The following is a 20,000-nucleotide window of genomic DNA, read 5'->3' as shown; positions in this document are numbered from 1 at the left end:
AGAACAAAGAACATCAGGTCAATTACACTATGTAATCTGATTTTTGTTTCCTTCACAAACCAGGGATAAAAATAAACTCTTTAAATTTAAATTTTTATTGTGCTAAAATATTCTTAATGTTAGATGCAGTTAAACCATTTCTTTCCACTTTGCTAAAATTCAAGCCTGTACAATAAATGCATGTACAGCAGTTACCCTCCCACCCCATTAAGACAAGTTCAGTTATTCCTCTTCATATTGCATTGATTAACTACAACAGCTGGCTACAAAGATATGACAATTTAAGAGCCCAGTGACCACAGCATTCATAAAATAGACATTTCTCTTAACACACTAATCAGCCACAGCAAGCAAACCATTTAGGTAAATGCAGTCAATTTGCATTTGACCTGAAAATCCTCTTCTGAAGATGAACAGCTGCAATATCTAGCTCCAGGATTTAAAATTAGCTTGTCCTGAATATAGATCCCATTAAGAATACAAAAACTAACTTTACAGACCAATTTTCTAGATTGGATATATATTATGTAGGCCAGAAAGGAAAAAGGATCTTTTGGCAGCATTCCCACCCTTAGCATTGAAGCAACCATGAACAGCAAAATTTAATATAAGTTTTCATGCATGAAATTGATGCAAAAAACATCTTTTGTGAAATCAGATTTCATTTGCATCCTTATTCTTCAGTGCTTATTCACCTTTTCTGAACAGAAGCAAACTAAGCAGCTTCAGCATATAAAAAACCCCGGTGTAACTGAACACTTTTTGGAATTCAGGAGTGCAACGATGTTACCAGGGGTCTGGAACATACAGTCACCTAGGGCTTCTCAGTAAGAGTACAACCAAGCATAGCTTTCGTAAAAATACAGTTTTAGACCATTTCTCTAGTACTGCTACTAATTTTTACTATATATTGCATCCAAGTTCATCTTGAATAAGTAGTCTGTCAAAGTCTTCCGTCATACACTACTATTGGCGATTTTTTTTTTCTTAATTCCAAGAAGAGATTAAATTTTGTTTTTATTACCTGCAATGGAAAAAATGTTACTAAGGTTGGGGTTTTCACTATTGCTTGCATCACATGGAGTAACTATTTGTCTGGTGGGGTGAGGAAGGCACTACACTAAGTAGCAGGCAAGCCAGAATTTCAGACCCTGGAATATAGCATAAAATGACTATCTGGCTGTGATCTATACCCTCCCACACCCTCTACTGCACTGCTTCCCTTTGTGGGCCCCTAAGCTTTTGCCATCTTTCTCTCTGCTCCACACCCATCAGCAGGCCTTCTGCATCTTACCTTTACACCTACAGCAGTATAAGGTCCTGCCAGGTAGCAGCTGAAGAACCAGGGCTGAAAGCTCTTGGCTGAGACACTCCTACTCCTACCTACCACCTGTGCAGGAGGTAGAGCCCGCACAACCTGGCTAGCTGTCACATGTAAGCAGTACATCAGAACTGAGAATATTGTAGACAATACACAGCAGCTAAGCAAGTTCACATCTTGTGAGATCGTGCAAACCAGCTGATGCTCTAACTCACTCTCTTCCTCTTCACTGTGTAAAACACTCTCTGGTCTCTGACCTGATGTGTCCCCTACTCAGGTAGGCTGTAAGAAACTGGGCTAGAAAGCACAGTAGCAAACCGTACACTGGAGACACCCATTGACACAGCCTGCCAATACCTGCTGTGAAACACACCAGAGATGCCATTCCCTTGCCTTCCCCAAACGCAGCAGACTATGCAGGAGTGTCGTACCTTCTTTGGTTAATTTTAAGAGGTACAAGGACGTGGTTATCAATATCTAAGCTTACCTTCTTTTAAAGGAGTTTTTGGAACAATATTTTCCTTGCTATCATGCTGGAAAGCTTTGGAATAATCAAAACGCCTAATGCCCTGAATCGCATACAGCTGCTCCTGAAGATCTCTGCTGGTCTGCTTTTCTTTGGCTAGCAACGCACGCAGTTTTGAGATATCCTAAAGAGAACATAATGCTTGGAAGTTAGATTAAGCACAGGAGAAAAGCCTGCTTCATCATTTACTGAAGTAGCCCTGTTGTCTAATGCTAAATACAACCACACACAATTATCGGTGGCATTAAAAAAAACACAACCAAACCCACATCATCCAGGTGTAAGGAAACCAGCACCACCATGTAATTGCTGTATAACACCATAGTAGCAGTATAGTAGCCTCAAGCCTCCAGCAGGTAGTTTACCAAGTCTAGAACCTCCAAAAAATATAGGAAAACCCAACCAAGCTAAGAGTGAGGGTAGTTATTTGCACTTGTGATCGCTCTGTATATCATATAATCGGTTGAAACTAAACTAGATTCTTGTGGTTTTTCTGGAGGCCAGTGGTTTGTTCTAATCTAGCTCTTGCAGGGAATTTGAGAAGCATAGAAAACAAGTAGTTTGCAGGATTAGTCTACGAATATTTAGAGCAACAAAAAAATAAATCAAGCAAATAATTTAGATTCTAATTTTTCCTTTCACAAACCTGCTTCAGGTGGGTATTCTCTTCTTTCAGCTTCATAACATGCTTGATTTTTTGCTTCTGGTTCTGGTGGCCAAGTAATTTAGCATATGCATCACTTAGCTTATTCAGTTCTTCTTGGGTTGCACCATGCTCATTTAAAAGCGCAGTCTTCTCTGCTTCAAATGCATCTAGTTGTTGCTGAAATACATATTGAATCTTTTAAAAAACTTTAAACCTAGCTTTCTCTGCACTCTAGAACAAAAAGATTGGTTGAAGAAGGGGAATAGCTGACTAGGGATACTAACATAAGCAACCTTAGAATGGGAAATAGCATGTTTACTTCTCAAGAGTAGAACTTGAGTCAACTGCAGAAGCTTTTAATCTGATACTAACAACTACTCCACAACACACCTGAAAAGGCTTAGTTTTGTTATGTAAATCTTCATATAGATTACGCCAGGTCTTTATCTCTTCTTTTAAGCTAGAGGTCACATCCTCGTTTATGGTTTTCCTAAAAAAGCAAGAAGTGGAGTTTCATTATGTTCGTTGTTAGCTCTCTGCACTTCTTCACACTAAAACTTTGATGTGCTATAACATGCAGGTTTAGATTCAGAAGTCACCTTGATCTTTCCACTTCAAGTTTTCTTTTCAGATCTTCAGTTTGCCTTTCCAGTTTTTCCTTAAGTTTAGCAATTTGTGCAAGGTAAGACTCTTTTGTTCCCTCTGTTTCCGCTTCTTTCAGTGCAAGCTTTGTCTGGACTTCCAAAAGCATCCTGAGGAAAACATCATCCATCCTTAATGAACCCTTTAGTTTAATTTTATTTGGGTTTTTTACACTACTCTAAATTTGAAAACACAAGTAACCATGATTGAAAAATCTGTTAGTAGAAGAACTGAAATAAAGGTTTGCATAAACAGTGTTTATGAGAACAACAATACAGAAAGCATTCAATTTCAAGGTGTGGACTATTTTTAACTTCTCATATGAGGAATCAAGTAATGCTTTTGAAGGAAGGGAAGATAGAACGCTTCCTATTTATGGCTGCTTAATGCCAGCAGCTTTTAGTGGAATACACTTTAGCAGTTGGGCTTCACATGCAGAAGTTTGCCCAAGCAAAAACTAGTCAAGACTGTTCAGTGTGGAAGTACTCCAGGATTCAAAAACTCTACATCTACCAACACTGCCCTCCCTCTCCAGCCTCAGCTGTTTGTTATATCATGTAGGCAGAGGCTGAGAATCCCTTCCCTACCACACACAACCAGCAAATCAAACACAAAACTCTTCAGGTGGTTTTCTTTTTGCCGGCTCTAATGGCAATTGAAAGCAATGTTAAGCAGATGGGGAAGACAGAAAGAGCAACATCTTAAAGCAGCACAGGTGTTCTAAAATAAGCTGGGGTATTGGCCTTTGGACAACCTTAATATACCAGCTATAGGTGTACAAGACAGCAGAAGCATTACAAAACTTCAAAGGCATTTTACAAATCAGGAAAGAAAGAGAGTGGGGAAGATCAGAAATGCCCAACTCAGCTTGGCCAAGAGAGCATTTTAATGCAGTTAATTAAATTACGCATGTGTTACCCACATGCAACAATTAAAAACAGCTGTTGATTAAAATTTGACTTCAACTTCAGAACCTTGCTAGGGATTGCATTAAAAGAATTGAGAAAGGGTATCTTCCAGCAGATAGACAGTATGTTCTGTAACACAACTAATGTACAGATAGTCACCACAGTTGCCTGGTACAGGTAATTGTACTCCAGAACCTTTTAAGATCAGACTCCCCCACTTCCTCAAACAGCTTCTTTCTGTGGGCACATTAACAGACTTTCTCATGCTCTGTGCAGAGAGCTGTAAGAAGAATGTACACCACTAAGCTGCTGTTAGCCAGAGAAACATCCTCAGCTAGTGGCCTAACACAACTTACCGTGTGTTACTACTTACTAGCTGCACTGTGTGCTTCATATTAGGCAGAGAGGACCTTTGTCTACCTCACCACAGTGTGGTAATTCATGGATGGTTAACTGCCATCTGCTTGTGAGCAGAATTTGAGGTGACACATTATTCAGAATAGAGCAGCAAAGGGTGAGCTCTGCATTAAGTACTTTTTTGCCCCTGTAGATCTTATTTGTGGAGCAGTCACTGTAACTGGTATTTCTGTTAGAGACAATATTGCAACGTATTTCAGTTACTTATTTCCCTTTTACTATATGACCCACAGAAGGAAAGTCCAAGTAATTGATTGAATGGACCAGTTTTCTAAAGCATATAAACTTGATTAATTTTGTCTGTCAATATTGTCAACCTTCTGCACTGGGAGAACGAAAAAACCTTAAGGCAACACCAAATAATGATTTTATCTGGCAAAGCACCATGTTAAGTTCAAGTTAAGAAGGCAAGCCTAAGGAAAAGTTTGTCTAGTACCTTGCACATTCTTCTTTTGCTTTGTTTTTAGTTTTTTCTGCTTCCTGAAGCAGCTGTAAATTATCTTGGCCTATTTTCTTTAGGTTAGCAACTTCTTCTTGCAGAGAGGTGTTCTCCAGTTTAAGACTGTGTATTTCTTCAGCTATTGTCTTCTTGTAGCTGACATGACAATGCAATTAAGAAAATTCTTGTTACTTTATGCAAAAAACCGATTGACATGTTCAGGTCCCAAGAGCAATACAAGCTCATGCTAACCAGTATAAGGGATTTTACAGTCTGGACACATGACATGTTCTGACACTGATAAATCCAAAGTTAAACCCCCCCACATTTCTGTAAAACCATAAGCAGTAACATGACAAACTGCACGAAAACACACACAAAAGACCTACTAAATCTGAAGCTTATTTAAAACACCACAAGACCTGCTATCTGCAACTTGCCTTGGCAAACACCCCCTGGATCCTTCATGGGTGTCTTGCGTACTTAGCAATAACAGTACCGCTTTTTTTTCCATAGTTACACAACCTGAATATTTTGAGAAGAAAGATCTGCAAGAACTGTAGGAAAACTATCTTGATTCAGTGCAAGTTTTCAGCCCAAACAGGAAGTCTTTTTGCAAGAGATTTTAGTGCAACGTAACACCATCACTAGTTACAACTCGCATGGACATTCAAAAGCACTTGAGTGTTTTAACTGGTTACACTTGGGAAGAAGAAACATCCAGTTTACTGAACTGGATACAAAGTATGTCATTACCCTTGGCTAGTACTCGAAAGGAATAAACCCATTTCTTAATGTCATCGAATGCTCCCCCCCAAAGTCCTCCGCTCTAATACTGTACCAACACTCATATACAGTGTTAAGTACCAAAGAACGTGAATAAACATCATATTTTTATTGTAATCCTAGAGATAATCCCCATCCTAGATCTTAATTAAACTCAAATACCTTTCAAACTCTGCAACACTCTTTCCAAGTTTACATAATGTATTGCTGTGCTCTTCCTGCATTTGCAGAACTGCATTGCTGTGCATTTCCTTGATTTGCTCCAACTCAGCATTCTTCCTACAATAAAATTCAGTATTCCACACTGCAGTTAAATATGCCTGAATACATTACCAAATGCTGTTATCAGTTACAGAAGGCTTGCAGTGGCAGCAATAAACTGTGACAAACTACTAAATTCAAGTATTAAAGCACAATCTTCATAGGAGATTTAACTGAGCATGTCCACCCCTCCCCTCCTAAGATGGCTATAGAACAGATCAAGCGCCTGACGATAAACTTTCAATATGTTAAAGGAAGAAACAACTTGCTTGAACATCCTTCCTAGTCATTGCTGTCCCCAAGGCAGAAACATCCGATACAATAGGCACGTAGCTTACCCTTCACAGCAAGGTCATATTACTGCAATATTGGCATTTCAAGCAAGTCTTAGCGGTTTTAAATTAAGACAATATAAAACTGATTCAAGTAATTATTGATATTAATTAGATCTAATCACTATCAATAATCAATAAACAGCAAGAAATAAGTCTAGATCTGTTCAGGTCTCTAAAACATGAATTAGGCTCAGAAGCTTTGTTTATACTACTGATTGAACATTCTTCCTTTCAAAGCTTTAGAATCAGAAAGTTTATTTCACAAACCCATTTAACTTGACTTCCATCTGTGCAAGTTCAAGAGCTTGAGATTTCATTTCTTGTTCCAGCTGCTTCACCAACTTTTCAGCTTTCTTCTCCTTAGCATGTAATTTACTCAGCTCATTCATTGTATCATTCAGCTCTTCCTCAAGAAGACGTCTGTCACTTGTTACCTCATCTTGAAACTCTAGTAACTTCTGATGCATTGATGCAGATGACTCCTGCATACCAGAATACCACAGATTTTAAAACTACCACTACTTTTCTACATATTAAAGGCTAATTTGTAGTGTTCAAACTTTAAATCACAAGTATAAGGTCAAATCTACAGAAGAACCAACGCACCCATCACACCAGCTATGACTCTTAGACCTACTACACCACACAGTGTCTGCTGGCTAGCACACACTCATACATTCCATAGATTAAGCCATTATTTATACAGCCATCTGATGTGTAACCAAAATCAGAACCTTTAGTGCCAGTCATTGGGATTATAGCCTATTTCGGTTAAAGTCTGTATTTACCTTCTCTTGCTGCAGCTGAGAGACAACCTCCTCATGCTTCTGAAGCAGCTTTTGGTGTTCTTGTTCTTCTAAGCACATTTTTCTTTTCAGGTCTTCTATTTCAGCATTCAAACTCAAGAATTTTTCTCTTGTTTCGGACAACTCTTTCTCTGTATAGAGGAATTGTCAATATAGCACAAATTCCCTTCCGTGTTCAAAGAACTACATCTGTTCTTCATAGTACTCCCATTCTAGCTTTAACATTAGTTAGGCAAGGGGTGGGGTGGAAATAAAACACAAAATAAAACCGTATCTTTAACCCATCTGGAAACTCCTCAAAATTGGCTGAAAGTGCGCTGCTACAAAAGTGATTTTAACAGCAGGAATCTTTAGATCAAGCAATTAGCCTTCATCAGAACAGCAGTATGGCTGGACAAAGACACCGAAATAATTTCCCCAAAGCTTTTCCCACATAATAGTAGCGCATAAAAGCCAACTGGTACACAGAGAACTGATTACCCATCTCAGGCTACAGAGCTGCTGGTTTGGGGCAGGGGGCATGTGTGTCTGAAGGGTTCCTAGACACATCTCTAATACCTGAATGAACTTATGCACAAGCTGCTGACAGTGAATTGAGACACTATCATACTGCTTCTCAACGAAGAGTGAAGAAAAATAAACTTGTGTTCACCTTTCAGATTAAAGCCATTCCTACTATGCAATCAGATTTCATTCCATACCATCTACCTTAGTAACCCTCCATGGAAATACTAATCTAAACTTAACAAGTATCTAATTCAAGGTAGTTTCATTATTGTTAGAAATATGCCTAGCTGTTTCCAGCTGGAGCTCAGAGACCTAACTTTTAACTTGCAACAAACCAGTCTAAATTGACATTTTCGAACAAGCTTATTTGAGATGCTTTAAGACAGCTCAGTGATCCCAGATATGCCAGCAGCATACAACCACTAACAATTACCTTTTTCTTGTTGAAGCAATTGACACTTTTCATTAAGTTCTTTTATCAGTTCAGATGATTGTTCCTCTTCTGTTTTGAGAGTATCCCTCAGGATCTCAATATCTTGGTCTTTCTTTATCAGTGTCTCCTCCATTTGGGCAACATCTAGTTTGTATTTCTCAACAGTTTCTGCAACATGACTATAGGAGCAAATTCAGGTATTTGTTACCACTAAGTTTTGCTTGTACGCTTACACTTCAGCACAAAGGAAAAATGCTTAGGACTGTTTGTTTCCAACAGGGAAACTGCCTTCACCTACTTTCCCAGACAAAAGTATTTGCACATTTAAAAATATTATATAAAAAAATGCAAGGATTTGATCAAAACAGAATAGTCACTACAATTTACAGATGACTGCTACATCTAGGGCTGTTGCTTGGTTTGTTTTTTTCACAGAGCTGAGTTTGCACAGAAAAGCATACATATTAATAAATGAAATTTTACATGAATAAGCAGAATCTTACATAGCCAGTAAATAATGAGTAAATTTATAGTGGCAGGAGAGCAAATAGTTAACTAGTTAAATTTAAACACTTTAATATTTTTACCATGTTCTAAGCTAGGGACACATTACTGAAGACTGGTTTCAACCAGTTACAAAGGACTGGATTAGTACTTTTTAGAGTCAGATTGATGCTCATCCACACATAATTATCACAACTCTTAAATGCAAATCAGACTATTGTAAGTTTCACTGGAAGCCATAATTGGGGGTGGGGTGGGGGGGTTGCTCTACTGTACATGGATTTACAAGAGAGGGCTAAAAGACATTACTGTCGGTAACTTAGAAGATAAAGATTTCTTTATTTTTGTACAAATAACTCAGGCTAAAAACATGATTTTGGGAACCCGATGCCAGAAAAGCACAGATATATCTAGGAAGGTAATTTATGTACCATCTTACAACTTCTTTTCATTGTTTGGAAAAATATCTAACCCCCTCCCCCTTTTACTTTAATACTGTTAAACAGAACTGTTGCCAAGATTCTACTTCACCAGTCATAAAGGAGACTTACTTTTACTGCCTTTTAACTTACGCAGTCCAATTCAAGAACAAGTTGTTGTTACCTGAGCTCTGTGATATATTCCAGGAGTTTTTCAGTGTCAGATTTTTCTTCAGCTTTCCCTCTCTCGGTAGCAGACCTAAACCCAGGAAGTTTTCATGATTGATGCAATCACACACAGTCAGTGCTACTTGCAAGCTATTTGTTTACAGATAAAGTAGATATAAACCATTGAATCACAACTTATTGCTACTAAGTACTTTTCATAATCCAGTTTGGCTGACAAACTGGTATTGGCTCTAAGAGGTGATTCTGCCTTCTTTTGATACTTGTTCTATATGGTCTTCTCATTTGTAGTGAAGATGCTGAGCCATATTCTGCCACAAGCAAGTATGCTAAAACAGCTGTATTAGCCAGACACATTACTATTCCCTCCCTTTGTGAATTGTACTGCCTGCATTATTAGCTTTGTGTATTTTAACTCTAAGTATAAAAATTCTGCTCATCACTTGCAGGCTAAGTAAATACAGAAAAAGCACAAGAAGGATGCTGCAGTGCCAGTCATGCAAAATTGACAGAATATACATCCTTCTCAGAGTGCCATCCTCAGAAATAGCCTATATGTTAGCGCGCTGTTCCTGTGCGGCAAATGACATTGTCGGGGCAGAATAGAAAGCGTTGATATAGAACTCTTTTCCTACATACAGCTACTTAATCCAAGACTCTTAGCAGTCTCCTTTCTTCAGGGAATATGGCTACTATGAATCGACTCTTTGTTGTATCACAATACAAGCTCTTCAGTACACTTAGCTGGAGAACATGCATGTCTCTATTAAATCTGTGTCATAGGCCCGGCTACTGAATTAGGATTTCAACTCCTGGTCCAATGCTTGTTCATTATTTGCTTATTCCCCACTTACTGAAGTGGCAGACACTGAAGTATCCAACTCCATGAAAGCCTTTCTCCAAGATGAACAACAATTCTTTTTGCAAGACATGTCCTCTCTTCCCACCCTGTATCCAAAACAATTCCACCCATACCACACCAGAAGACTAAAGTTTCAGATGATACAGTTTGCCTTTTGGAAAAAGGTTAGATACACTAGAGGAACGATATTTTGTATGTTCAGTTTACAAGAACACAGCAGTTGCTAAAACTTAAATTCCATCAAATTTATTCCAGGCTACAAATACTAGTAAATTCTGTTCCTTCTCAGCAGGGAGATGACCTGTATTTTCCCTAAACTACATGCTTACTATAAAGCATAAGCATGTCAGCACAGCTAAATGACATGACATCTGCGTAGGCTCTCTTCCTTACTACTTACAGTTTTTCTTCTAACTGTGCTACTTTGCCTTTGGAATGCTCTAGATTCCTTTGTACTTCCTGCAGCTTCATTTCCATGTTTTCCTGCTTTGCAAGTGCAGTCTTAAAAAAAATAAAAAGACTAATATTACCACCAAAATGAGATTTAGTAAAAAAAAAAATAAATCCATTGTGTAAGAGATAGCGTAAACTGAAATTAATTCCAAAATACTGTTTAATGATAGCGCTTGCTATTATACTAGATGTGATTCAAAGTATCCCTCTATAAAGATATTACCCATTTGTTAAAACAACCACTATCACCCAAAAAATGCAAACATGTAAGAGCTCCAAACTCTACTCAGGACCACTGGCTTTCAAAGAAGTTAAGTGTGACCAACAGATTGATATTTTAACAGAGGTATTTGTAGGCTTCCTTACTTGAACTCAGATTTACTCTGCACATCAACAACAAAATCAAAAGTATTCATTGTTTTTTTTCCCCCCCCCCCCCCCCCCATCCCCCTCTATTTTCACTCCACAGAAAGTAGAGGAAACTACAAAGTTAAGGACAGAAAAAACACATAATCTGCATTTGTGGTAAGCCCTTCATTGCCCATCCTGAACAGCTCGGAATTACTACCCTGTGCAGTGCAAATAGTCATACCTTCTCCTTAGCATCCCTCTTGTTTCTGAGCTTCATTAACTCCATGCACAGGCTGCTCATTTTCTTCTGCATGCCATCTTCAGACAGCTTATTAGAGATGAACATAAATAACTCCCTATTAATTACTCTTCATATAACCCTTCAAAAGGCATCCCTCTCCCGCTTACAACACTAATCTCTACCCGTCCTTGAGCTGGATAGTAGCAGGTTCTGCTCTGCCTTTAGACAGAAGCACACAAGATCCCAAACCAGATGTGCTCTATCTCTGTGACAATGAAGGAGCACAGGGAACGTGGAAACGGATGCTGATCAGCAACTGAAGCTTCCACTTGCCCAGGACGCTTAATAACAGCAAAGGCAAAGTAAATATGCACTTATTTGTCTGAATACCTTAGACTTTAAAAATTCATTGGTCCTTGTTAGTTCCAGAAGCTGTTTTTTCAGGCATGCAACATTTGCCAAAAGAGATGTCTTCTCCTGAACTGCAGCACTCAGTTTTGCTTCAATTTTAACAAAATCCTCTTCCAGAGCCTGAAGTTTCTTATCCTGCTCTCCACGCTCTCTAACTAAAGCACGAATCTAAAACAAAAGAGGTATTTTATTTATTTCCTACTGTTATTCTCCTTAAATAACATCATTAGTTTATACCTGTGGTTTTCTTACAGAGGTTAAGTATCCGAGGTGTATTAACTTTCAGTCAGAGTATTTATCTCCAACTCTGTCATTCACAGGAAAGGAGGTAACAGAATCACCACAATTCTCTATTACTACACACCATAGATTCGCAGTCCTAGCATCTCATCTGACTTATTTTATGCTACTGAACCAGTACAACATGGTAAAGTTAAAATAGTCTTAGCTTCAACTTGCAACAGAAGCCAACTGTTCTTGTTGGCTGTGGAACAGAAAGACAGAATGTGACATTTGCGACACGATGCGTAGATTAGTACACAGATGCATACTGATAAGGAAAAGCTCACTGCCTCTTAAACTTTATGTCAATTACTAAGCAAAAATCTCAGCAAACAGTTATTAAATAAAACAAAACCTTTTTGGGGTGGAGAACATAGGACTTGCTTCTCTTAAAGATAAAAAGACTGAATGCATAGCAGTTTACAATCAGTAGGAATTAACATAATTCCATTAACAAACCCAATGCTTTCTACATGCTATAACATTTGATAAACTCTGCTCTGTACAGAGCTGTTTGCAAACTACTTGTATGCCTTCTTTTGCCAAAGAAGCTAATTTTACCAGCTTTTATTTTTTATGATGGTTAGGTAGGAAACATTTTACAGGATTGCACTCACATAATGTATTCATACCTCCTTCTCCAGTGTCTTCTGTTTCTTTTTCTCTTTCATAAGCATAAGGTCTTTTTTAGGCTTCAGAGTCCCATTGGCTGGCTTTTGAAAACAGACGTATTAGAAGTATTTTAACTGATCTCTAGCTGCATAGTAATTTAACACCCCAGTTAAATGTGAGGAGTGTAGGGCTTCACATAGACAATACTATTAAAGATACACACACAGAAAAAGCAAACATCTCTCTCCCAGACACAGGGACAAGTATCAGGTTAGGATGGGTTTTACCATTGTGCTTCCTCATAAGCAGTACTCTGAATGGACATCTCATAACCATTGTGACAGGAAGGAGATTAAGCAAGTTTGAGACACTAGCACCCCCCCTAAACTCCATAAAAAACATTTTAATCTCTTCACCACCCATTTCCAAAATTTCATCCTACATCATGAGTACTAGTGAAGTAAACTAGCATGTCAGGGTTATTTTTCAACTTGTTAAGCTATGCATCTTCAAATCTGTATCCTCACATGTTGCGCTGAGCAGGTGTGTGTTGAGTAACATCCCCTCTTTGTTTCTTTCACCACTAGATTTCTACTCTGCCCTGTCCACTATACAAAAACAGAAACAAACACAACCTTCTTAAAAAGGAGCCACACCATAATTATATAGTGAGCAAGAGGCAAAAAAACTCAACACTGTAACACCAAAGACAAGCCACACTGTAGTCCCAAGTAATCATGATACCCCAAAACACTGCAATTTCATTTTTCCTTCTTAGTTACCAAGGAGTACAGGCACAATAATATGTTTCATAGTTTGCTCAGGTAGGTCAAAAGTAATTGTATAAAGGGGCTACATGATTTCACTAGTCACAGTGAGGTTTAACTGGAGTTTAACAGAGCTACAGACATCACAGAAGAGTCTTACTGTTGATTCAAGGGATGCAAATCTTCTGGTCACAGGGGTAGGTGCACTCTTCTTACTGTTCAGATTTGCCTCACCTTCAGGAGGATTCAGAAAAGAAAGATGAAGGAAGAGGGTGTGCACGCACGCAGCGAGGGAAATTTAACCCAACTAAAGATTAATTGACTTTTTATACAAAAGACAGAATACCACCCAATTATCAGTCTATCCACTTTACAACCCAATTTTCCTACTTCAATCAGGCAGTTCAATATTAGTCATCCAGGCACTCGACAGTTTAGTGAGAGACTACCAGATGACAGTCAGCTTTGAGAATCCAGCTTTAGGCAAGTTTCCCCACCACCATCCAGATCCATGTTGTCAGTTTTCCACCAAGGGATGCTTTTTATATGAAAACCCCATAAAAATATCACTAAAGCCAAGGGTAACAAAGTAGTTAAATAATTTCTTTCATCTCCAGAGGTCCCCCTAATTAGCAGAAGTCACATATAAAGCTATTTTCAGTTAGATCTGTTTTTGCAGCTGCTGTCCCTGTAAGCTGAAAGGTAGACAGTGAGCCCCTGCAGCAGAAAACAATTTATCAACAAGAACAGAGCAGAAACAGCACATAAGCACTAAGAATTACAGTATTCAAAGATATCATACCATTGTGTCCTGTGCGACTTTTATGACTACTTACAATTCTGTTTCCTGACCCGTCGACACACCTCAGATGACAGAGAACTTTTCAGAGCATCTGAAGATTTAAAACCACAGGATCCTGGCAGTGGGGTACATGCTGGAAAAGCTATTTTCAGAAGAGCAGAAAATTATGAAGTCAAATTATAAGGTTTTCAACTTCATTGAGTTGTGGCTGGTAACATATCTAAGTTAAATTAGCTTAAAAAAAATCCTCCCCATAAACATGAGGAAAATATATAGCACACATGGTGGGAGAAATTATTTATTACACTGCTATTAAAATTAGCAATTGTGATTTACATATACAGCATTGCAAGACACCTTACTAGTAACAGCAGTACAGTAACCTCTATGAATTAAAAATCCAAATGGTTTGGGGATGTTAATGCTAACTTATGAAAAAACCAGTCTAAAGTGTTAAAGGATAAAAAGCAAACTTAACTGGAATTATTGTTAATCATTTTCTTCCAGTTTAAAAGGGACTCCTTAGATGTCACTGAATGCCACACATCTTTTAAAGATCTAATTTTTATATTTTTTTTGATTAAACAATTTTAAGGGAAACAGCAAACAGAAAAAAGATGGTTATAAATTCTTCATACAGTTATCATTAGTCAGGGGGTCTCAAGCCCAGTAAATGCTTATTTATTTACTGCAGCTTTCTGCAAATGAAACCCACTTAATTTAATATGGGAACAAGTGACTGCAGCACGAGAGATATTCAGCTACAGCCAAAAACCCATTAACTGTAACCTTGGCAAACGCCCTCAGCAGCAGCCCTTCAGTTGAGGCCGCCCGGCCCCGCTCCCCAGGCCGCCCGGCCCCGCTCCCCAGGCCGCCCGGCCCCGCTCCCCAGGCCGCCCGGCCCCGCTCCCCAGGCCGCCCGGCCCCGCTCCCCAGGCCGCCCGGCCCCGCTCCCCAGGCCGCCCGGCCCCGCTCCCCAGGCCGCCCGGCCCCGCTCCCCAGGCCGCCCGGCCCCGCTCCCCAGGCCGCCCGGCCCCGCTCCCCAGGCCGCCCGGCCCCGCTCCCCAGGCCGCCCGGCCCCGCTCCCCAGGCCGCCCGGCCCCGCTCCCCAGGCCGCCCGGCCCCGCTCCCCAGGCCGCCCGGCCCCGCTCCCCAGGCCGCCCGGCCCCGCTCCCCAGGCCGCCCGGCCCCGCTCCCCAGGCCGCCCGGCCCCGCTCCCCAGGCCGCCCGGCCCCGCTCCCCAGGCCGCCCGGCCCCGCTCCCCAGGCCGCCCGGCCCCGCTCCCCAGGCCGCCCGGCCCCGCTCCCCAGGCCGCCCGGCCCCGCTCCCCAGGCCGCCCGGCCCCGCTCCCCAGGCCGCCCGGCCCCGCTCCCCAGGCCGCCCGGCCCCGCTCCCCAGGCCGCCCGGCCCCGCTCCCCAGGCCGCCCGGCCCCGCTCCCCAGGCCGCCCGGCCCCGCTCCCCAGGCCGCCCGGCCCCGCTCCCCAGGCCGCCCGGCCCCGCTCCCCAGGCCGCCCGGCCCCGCTCCCCAGGCCGCCCGGCCCCGCTCCCCAGGCCGCCCGGCCCCGCTCCCCAGGCCGCCCGGCCCCGCTCCCCAGGCCGCCCGGTGATGGCCGCAGGCCGCCCGGTGATGGCCGCAGGCCGCCCGGTGATGGCCGCAGGCCGCCGCGCACCTACCGGCACCCCCCTGGGAGCAGCAGCGCGGGGTCCCCGACGCAGCCATGACAGCAGCGCGCAGCTCCCTCAGCATTCAAAAGCACGAACGGCCGCCGCCACGCGCCCCGGGCGGCCAATCACCTCCTCCCGCTCGGGGCTCGCTCAGCCAATCAGGGAGCAGGCGCCCTGCCGTTGGCCGGTGCGTTGGGGGGGGCGGTGCGGCGGCACTGTGCGCATGCGCGGGCTGCGCGCGGCCCGGCGGGGGCGGGGTTGCGGTTGCGCAGTCGTCGCCCATGTCGGCTCCCTTCGAGGAGCGGAGCGGGGTGGTGCCCTGCGGGACGCCCTGGGGCCGCTGGTACCAGACCCTGGAGGAGGTGTTCATCGAGGTGCAGGTGCCGCCGGGCACCCGCGCTAAGGACGTGCGCTGCAGCCTGCAGAGCCGGCACATCGCGCTATCCGTGCGGGACCGGGAGGTGCTGCAGGTACGGGCCGCGGGCACCTGAGGCGCAGTGGGGGCGGAGGGGCGGGGGCGGCGGCGGCGGCGGCGGTGGGGCTTGGCGGTGGCCCGCGGACCACGGCGCTTCCCCCCGCATTTAGATACCTAGCGTTTGATACAAGGGAGCGTTATTAGAGTAGCTTGGTCGGGCTGCACCATCTTTTAAAGGCGGGGGGAAAAATAAAGACCCCCAACTGTCTGGGTTTGCGTTCTGACGCGGCGGGCGGTGTTGAAGCGCGTTGCTTGGGCCGCTGCCGAAAGCCCAAACAACCCGAGCAAAAGCAGATTTTCTTCAGAAAAAAGAAGTGGTAGCGAGCAATCTGTTCTTCTGCCTCGCACCACGGCTGCACCTCACTCCTGGCAGAAAGGCTGGCAAGTCCTAAAAATGATATTGTCCTCTGGGAAACAGAAGCCTTTTCGATTAATTGAAGTACCGACACGGTGACAGGTACTTTTACTGTTTTAAATGCTTAATTAAAAAAGAAAAAAAGTTGTGTCACAGAAACTTATTCTTTCATAGTTCATGTGCAAGTCTGTACTGGTAGGGCCAGATCAGAAAACAGGAAGGTAGGTTGTTCAATTTGCGCTGGATGCTGAACAGCTTTGCCTGTTTTGTAACTTTGTATATGTGTTTTGCAGGGGAAACTCTTTGACTCTACGATCACTGATGAAGGAACCTGGACGTTAGGTAATAACTTACATCTGAAGTGATGTTATGAGGGCAGTAGAACTCAAGATGCTGTGGAAGAGTTCATCGCCTGGTTTGTTTTTTTGGTTGGTTTTTTTTTTTTTTTTTTTCAAAAGGAAAGATGACTTTATTCCCTGCACATAGCTTAGTAAAAAAGGCAACTGTTGTGGTACCAAAGTCCCAGAGATTAACATTAATGGAAAAATGCTATCCCTTGGAAGGCAGTGGTCAGTGGATTACAAATGCTTCCATATAGTGGGAATTTTTTTGCAAACCCTCGTTAAAGCTAGACAAGTATGGTACAGTTATGTGGTCTGTGCCTCTCCATAATTGCTACTTTTCTTAGTTTTTTGTCTCTTAAACATCATATTTTTGGGATAGGTGACAAAACCTACAGTCTGAGAGAATCAAAAAGCAATCTAAAGATCACCTACAGATGAGAAAAAACAGCTGCTCTGATCATTAAATCATAAATACTGTAAAGCGTTTTGAATATTTTGGGGTTTGGCAGTCATGTTTGTGGACTGTGCCTCTCGTTTAATGTTTTCCTATGTACATTTTGTTTCCCGTTCAATATTTAGTCTAAATATTGATCAATAATTTAGTAACTTAAACTAGAAGTGTAAATAAACACTGTGCAGTGAAGCCTACCCTTTGCCAGTATGCAGATAATCTTCAAAATACATTTTATAACGCTGTATTTATTCCGTTAAGTAGAACTAAACATCCTACATGTTAACTTCGAAATTTATGTCCAATATATTGTCTATAGGCATACAATCTGCATTTAAATAAATTGATTATACTTCCATATGTTGCTAAAACTTAGTTCTGGCTTTTATTGATAATAACTCTGTAAAGCCTGAGCTCAGATCCTTCATTACTGCCTTAGCTCAGGTGTATACATTAATAAATTAAATCTTTTCTCTGTTGTGAGCCTTTCTAACAGGTTAGTCTATATTTGCAATGGAAGTACTTATGAACTGTGTTTTAATCCCTTAAAACATTTTCGGCATTTTACAGGACAGAAAGAGGAGAGATGTATAGGCTATGTTTGCTTCAGTCTGTTTCTTGTTAATCTTTATGTATTTATCAATATCCCTGTTGGCATTGGCATTAAGATTTTAGATTACTTCACCAAAAAAATCCTATGCTTGTTAATGCTGAATTCACCAAAACAATGAAAAAGACTAGCATGTAGGATCGAGTTTAACAGTTGTTTTATGTGTCTGTTTTCATTCAACAGAAGATAGGAAGCTGATACGAATTGTTCTAATGAAGACGAATCGAGATGCTGGAAATTGTTGGACATCACTGTTAGAAGATGAATATGCCGCTGATCCTTGGGTACAGGACCAGATGCAACGGAAACTTACACTGGAGCGATTCCAAAGAGAGGCAAGCTGACCATAATTACTTTTTATATTTTGTGTTTGCACACAGAGGTTGTGGCTTGACAGCTGAATAAAATTGTTCTGCTCTCCAGTGCCATGGAAACATATACTGTAGTTCACTATATATGGAAAGCTCATGAGACTTAATCAGTTTACTTTCAAGAGGTTATTTTGTCTGTAGTCTCTCTTAAGGTTTTGTGTAAAGTTGGATTTGGGGGTGGTACTGCTGTTGTAAGGTTTGTTGCATAATACTAACAACTTCTCACTTAAGTTACACTATAAAAAATTTCTGTTATTATCTGGATTTGTGACATAGCCATATTTACAAGAAACTTCTAACATCAAGCTCTATTGAATATGTTTGTTTATAATGTCAGATACTGTAGAGTAGTTGGCTAGGAAATATGTTCCTTGCCCTTTTACTGAAATTACTTAAACTGGTTTGGTGCACCTTTAGCATGCAACTATACCTATGCAAGTCTGCAGAGCTGTGTAATTACAACTTGGTACTTAACAGCTGAATCAGCTGTTAACACTACATACTACAACAAAGAATATAATTTTTATGAAACTTGTTATCCAGTATGGCAGGTACTTATATTTTCAAATAGTCATTTCAAGGGATACCAGGAGCCAGAATTTTTTCTTGAATTTCCATTAATATTTCTTTACTGGAGGATATAACTGCTTGCCAAATTGAGAACAGTGTTACAAAGTCACTTCAGCAGAAGGCAACGAAACAATGACAATTCAAGGTTTATTTGGTGATGCATTTTCCAAGAATTTCAGTGCCGTGAAAATGGATGACAAGCTGATTGTTATATGTCCTTGTTACAATGGCAGAATATTAACAGAAACAGTCTGGGACTTTTTGTTGGTTGGTTGTTTTTTTTAAAAAACATTTTTATTACAAATAATCTGTTAAACTTTTTTCTTACCTCCATCAGAACCCTGGATTTGATTTCAGCGGGGCAGAAATTTCTGGAAATTACAGCAAAGGAGGACCGGACTTTTCTAGTCTTGAAAAGTAAACTGTTTTTATCATTGTTCCTTGAGAGGAATTACAGATTACACTTAAGGACTGGAATCGTGTAACTGGTGAAGACTTCAGCAATCGGCAATCTTTTCAGCACATTGTTGTCAAGTAATTACTTCAGTGACTAGAAAGAAGGTATCTTCCAGTAGAACGAAGACAAAGTAACCTACGATAACTTTCTAATACTAAGGGACAAACTATAGAGAAAGCTGTACACAGAAAAAGTAGTATCTTTAAGCAGTATGTTGGGTTTGGATGTTTTGGGGTTTTTTAGAAACACCATAGCAAACTAGTCAGTTATGAATATACCACTTGTCTTTATGCAAGAATATCTTGTTCACCACTGAAGAATAGAAGTTAAAAGAAAGATGTTTAATATTTTCTCTTAACTTGCACCGGGAAGGATATTAGGATAGCTACAGTTACACTTTCTCTCTGTAGCAACCCTCTGAGAACTCATAACTGTCATTCTAAAAAGTGATTTAAATAAAGCAACTACTGCATCTTGCCTCAAATAAGGTTTTACAGTCCACCGTGCTGTCACATATAGCACTAATGATTAATACTTGCTACCAGGTAAGTGATGCTAGAAAACTGAAAGGTCAGGTGTGAGTCTGGATATAAATAACTTTATGTGTTTATGTGATATAGTCTTTCAGTATAAATATTTATGATTTTGAAAGCAATAGAGTATAATGACTTTTGAAAGGAAAAGGCAGTCCTTTAGTAGGAAATGGTATCTTGCATCTATTCATTACCAGCATATAGCACAAGTTGTTAATAGCATATATAAGAAGCTGTAGATTTTTGTATAT

The 20,000-nt window shown here is 41.1% G+C and overlaps 2 protein-coding genes across 2 annotated transcripts; one reads left to right on the top strand and one right to left on the bottom strand.

The window, feature by feature from the left end:
- Positions 1 to 644: 644 nt before the first annotated feature.
- Positions 645 to 15,697, bottom strand: HMMR (hyaluronan mediated motility receptor). Its single transcript, XM_037397098.1, has 18 exons — positions 15,593 to 15,697; positions 13,952 to 14,059; positions 13,276 to 13,349; positions 12,369 to 12,449; positions 11,434 to 11,622; positions 11,044 to 11,130; positions 10,399 to 10,499; positions 9,135 to 9,209; positions 8,028 to 8,206; positions 7,070 to 7,218; positions 6,549 to 6,763; positions 5,848 to 5,964; positions 4,897 to 5,055; positions 3,093 to 3,245; positions 2,884 to 2,983; positions 2,494 to 2,670; positions 1,809 to 1,971; positions 645 to 1,024 (listed from the first exon to the last, which is right to left on the bottom strand). The coding sequence occupies exons 1-18, from the start codon at positions 15,663 to 15,665 to the stop codon at positions 1,005 to 1,007; spliced, it is 2,220 nt and encodes a 739-aa protein (XP_037252995.1). The 5' UTR covers positions 15,666 to 15,697; the 3' UTR covers positions 645 to 1,004.
- Positions 15,698 to 15,827: 130 nt separating this feature from the next.
- Positions 15,828 to 19,703, top strand: NUDCD2 (NudC domain containing 2). Its single transcript, XM_037397633.1, has 4 exons — positions 15,828 to 16,053; positions 16,707 to 16,755; positions 18,002 to 18,153; positions 19,097 to 19,703. The coding sequence occupies exons 1-4, from the start codon at positions 15,865 to 15,867 to the stop codon at positions 19,178 to 19,180; spliced, it is 474 nt and encodes a 157-aa protein (XP_037253530.1). The 5' UTR covers positions 15,828 to 15,864; the 3' UTR covers positions 19,181 to 19,703.
- The last annotated feature ends 297 nt before the right edge of the window (positions 19,704 to 20,000 follow it).

Source organism: Falco rusticolus, chromosome 8 (assembly GCF_015220075.1).
Source record: "Falco rusticolus isolate bFalRus1 chromosome 8, bFalRus1.pri, whole genome shotgun sequence".
NCBI lineage: Eukaryota > Metazoa > Chordata > Aves > Falconiformes > Falconidae > Falco > Falco rusticolus.
Note: the sequence above shows the minus strand (reverse complement) of the source record. Positions and strands in the feature narration are given on the sequence as shown.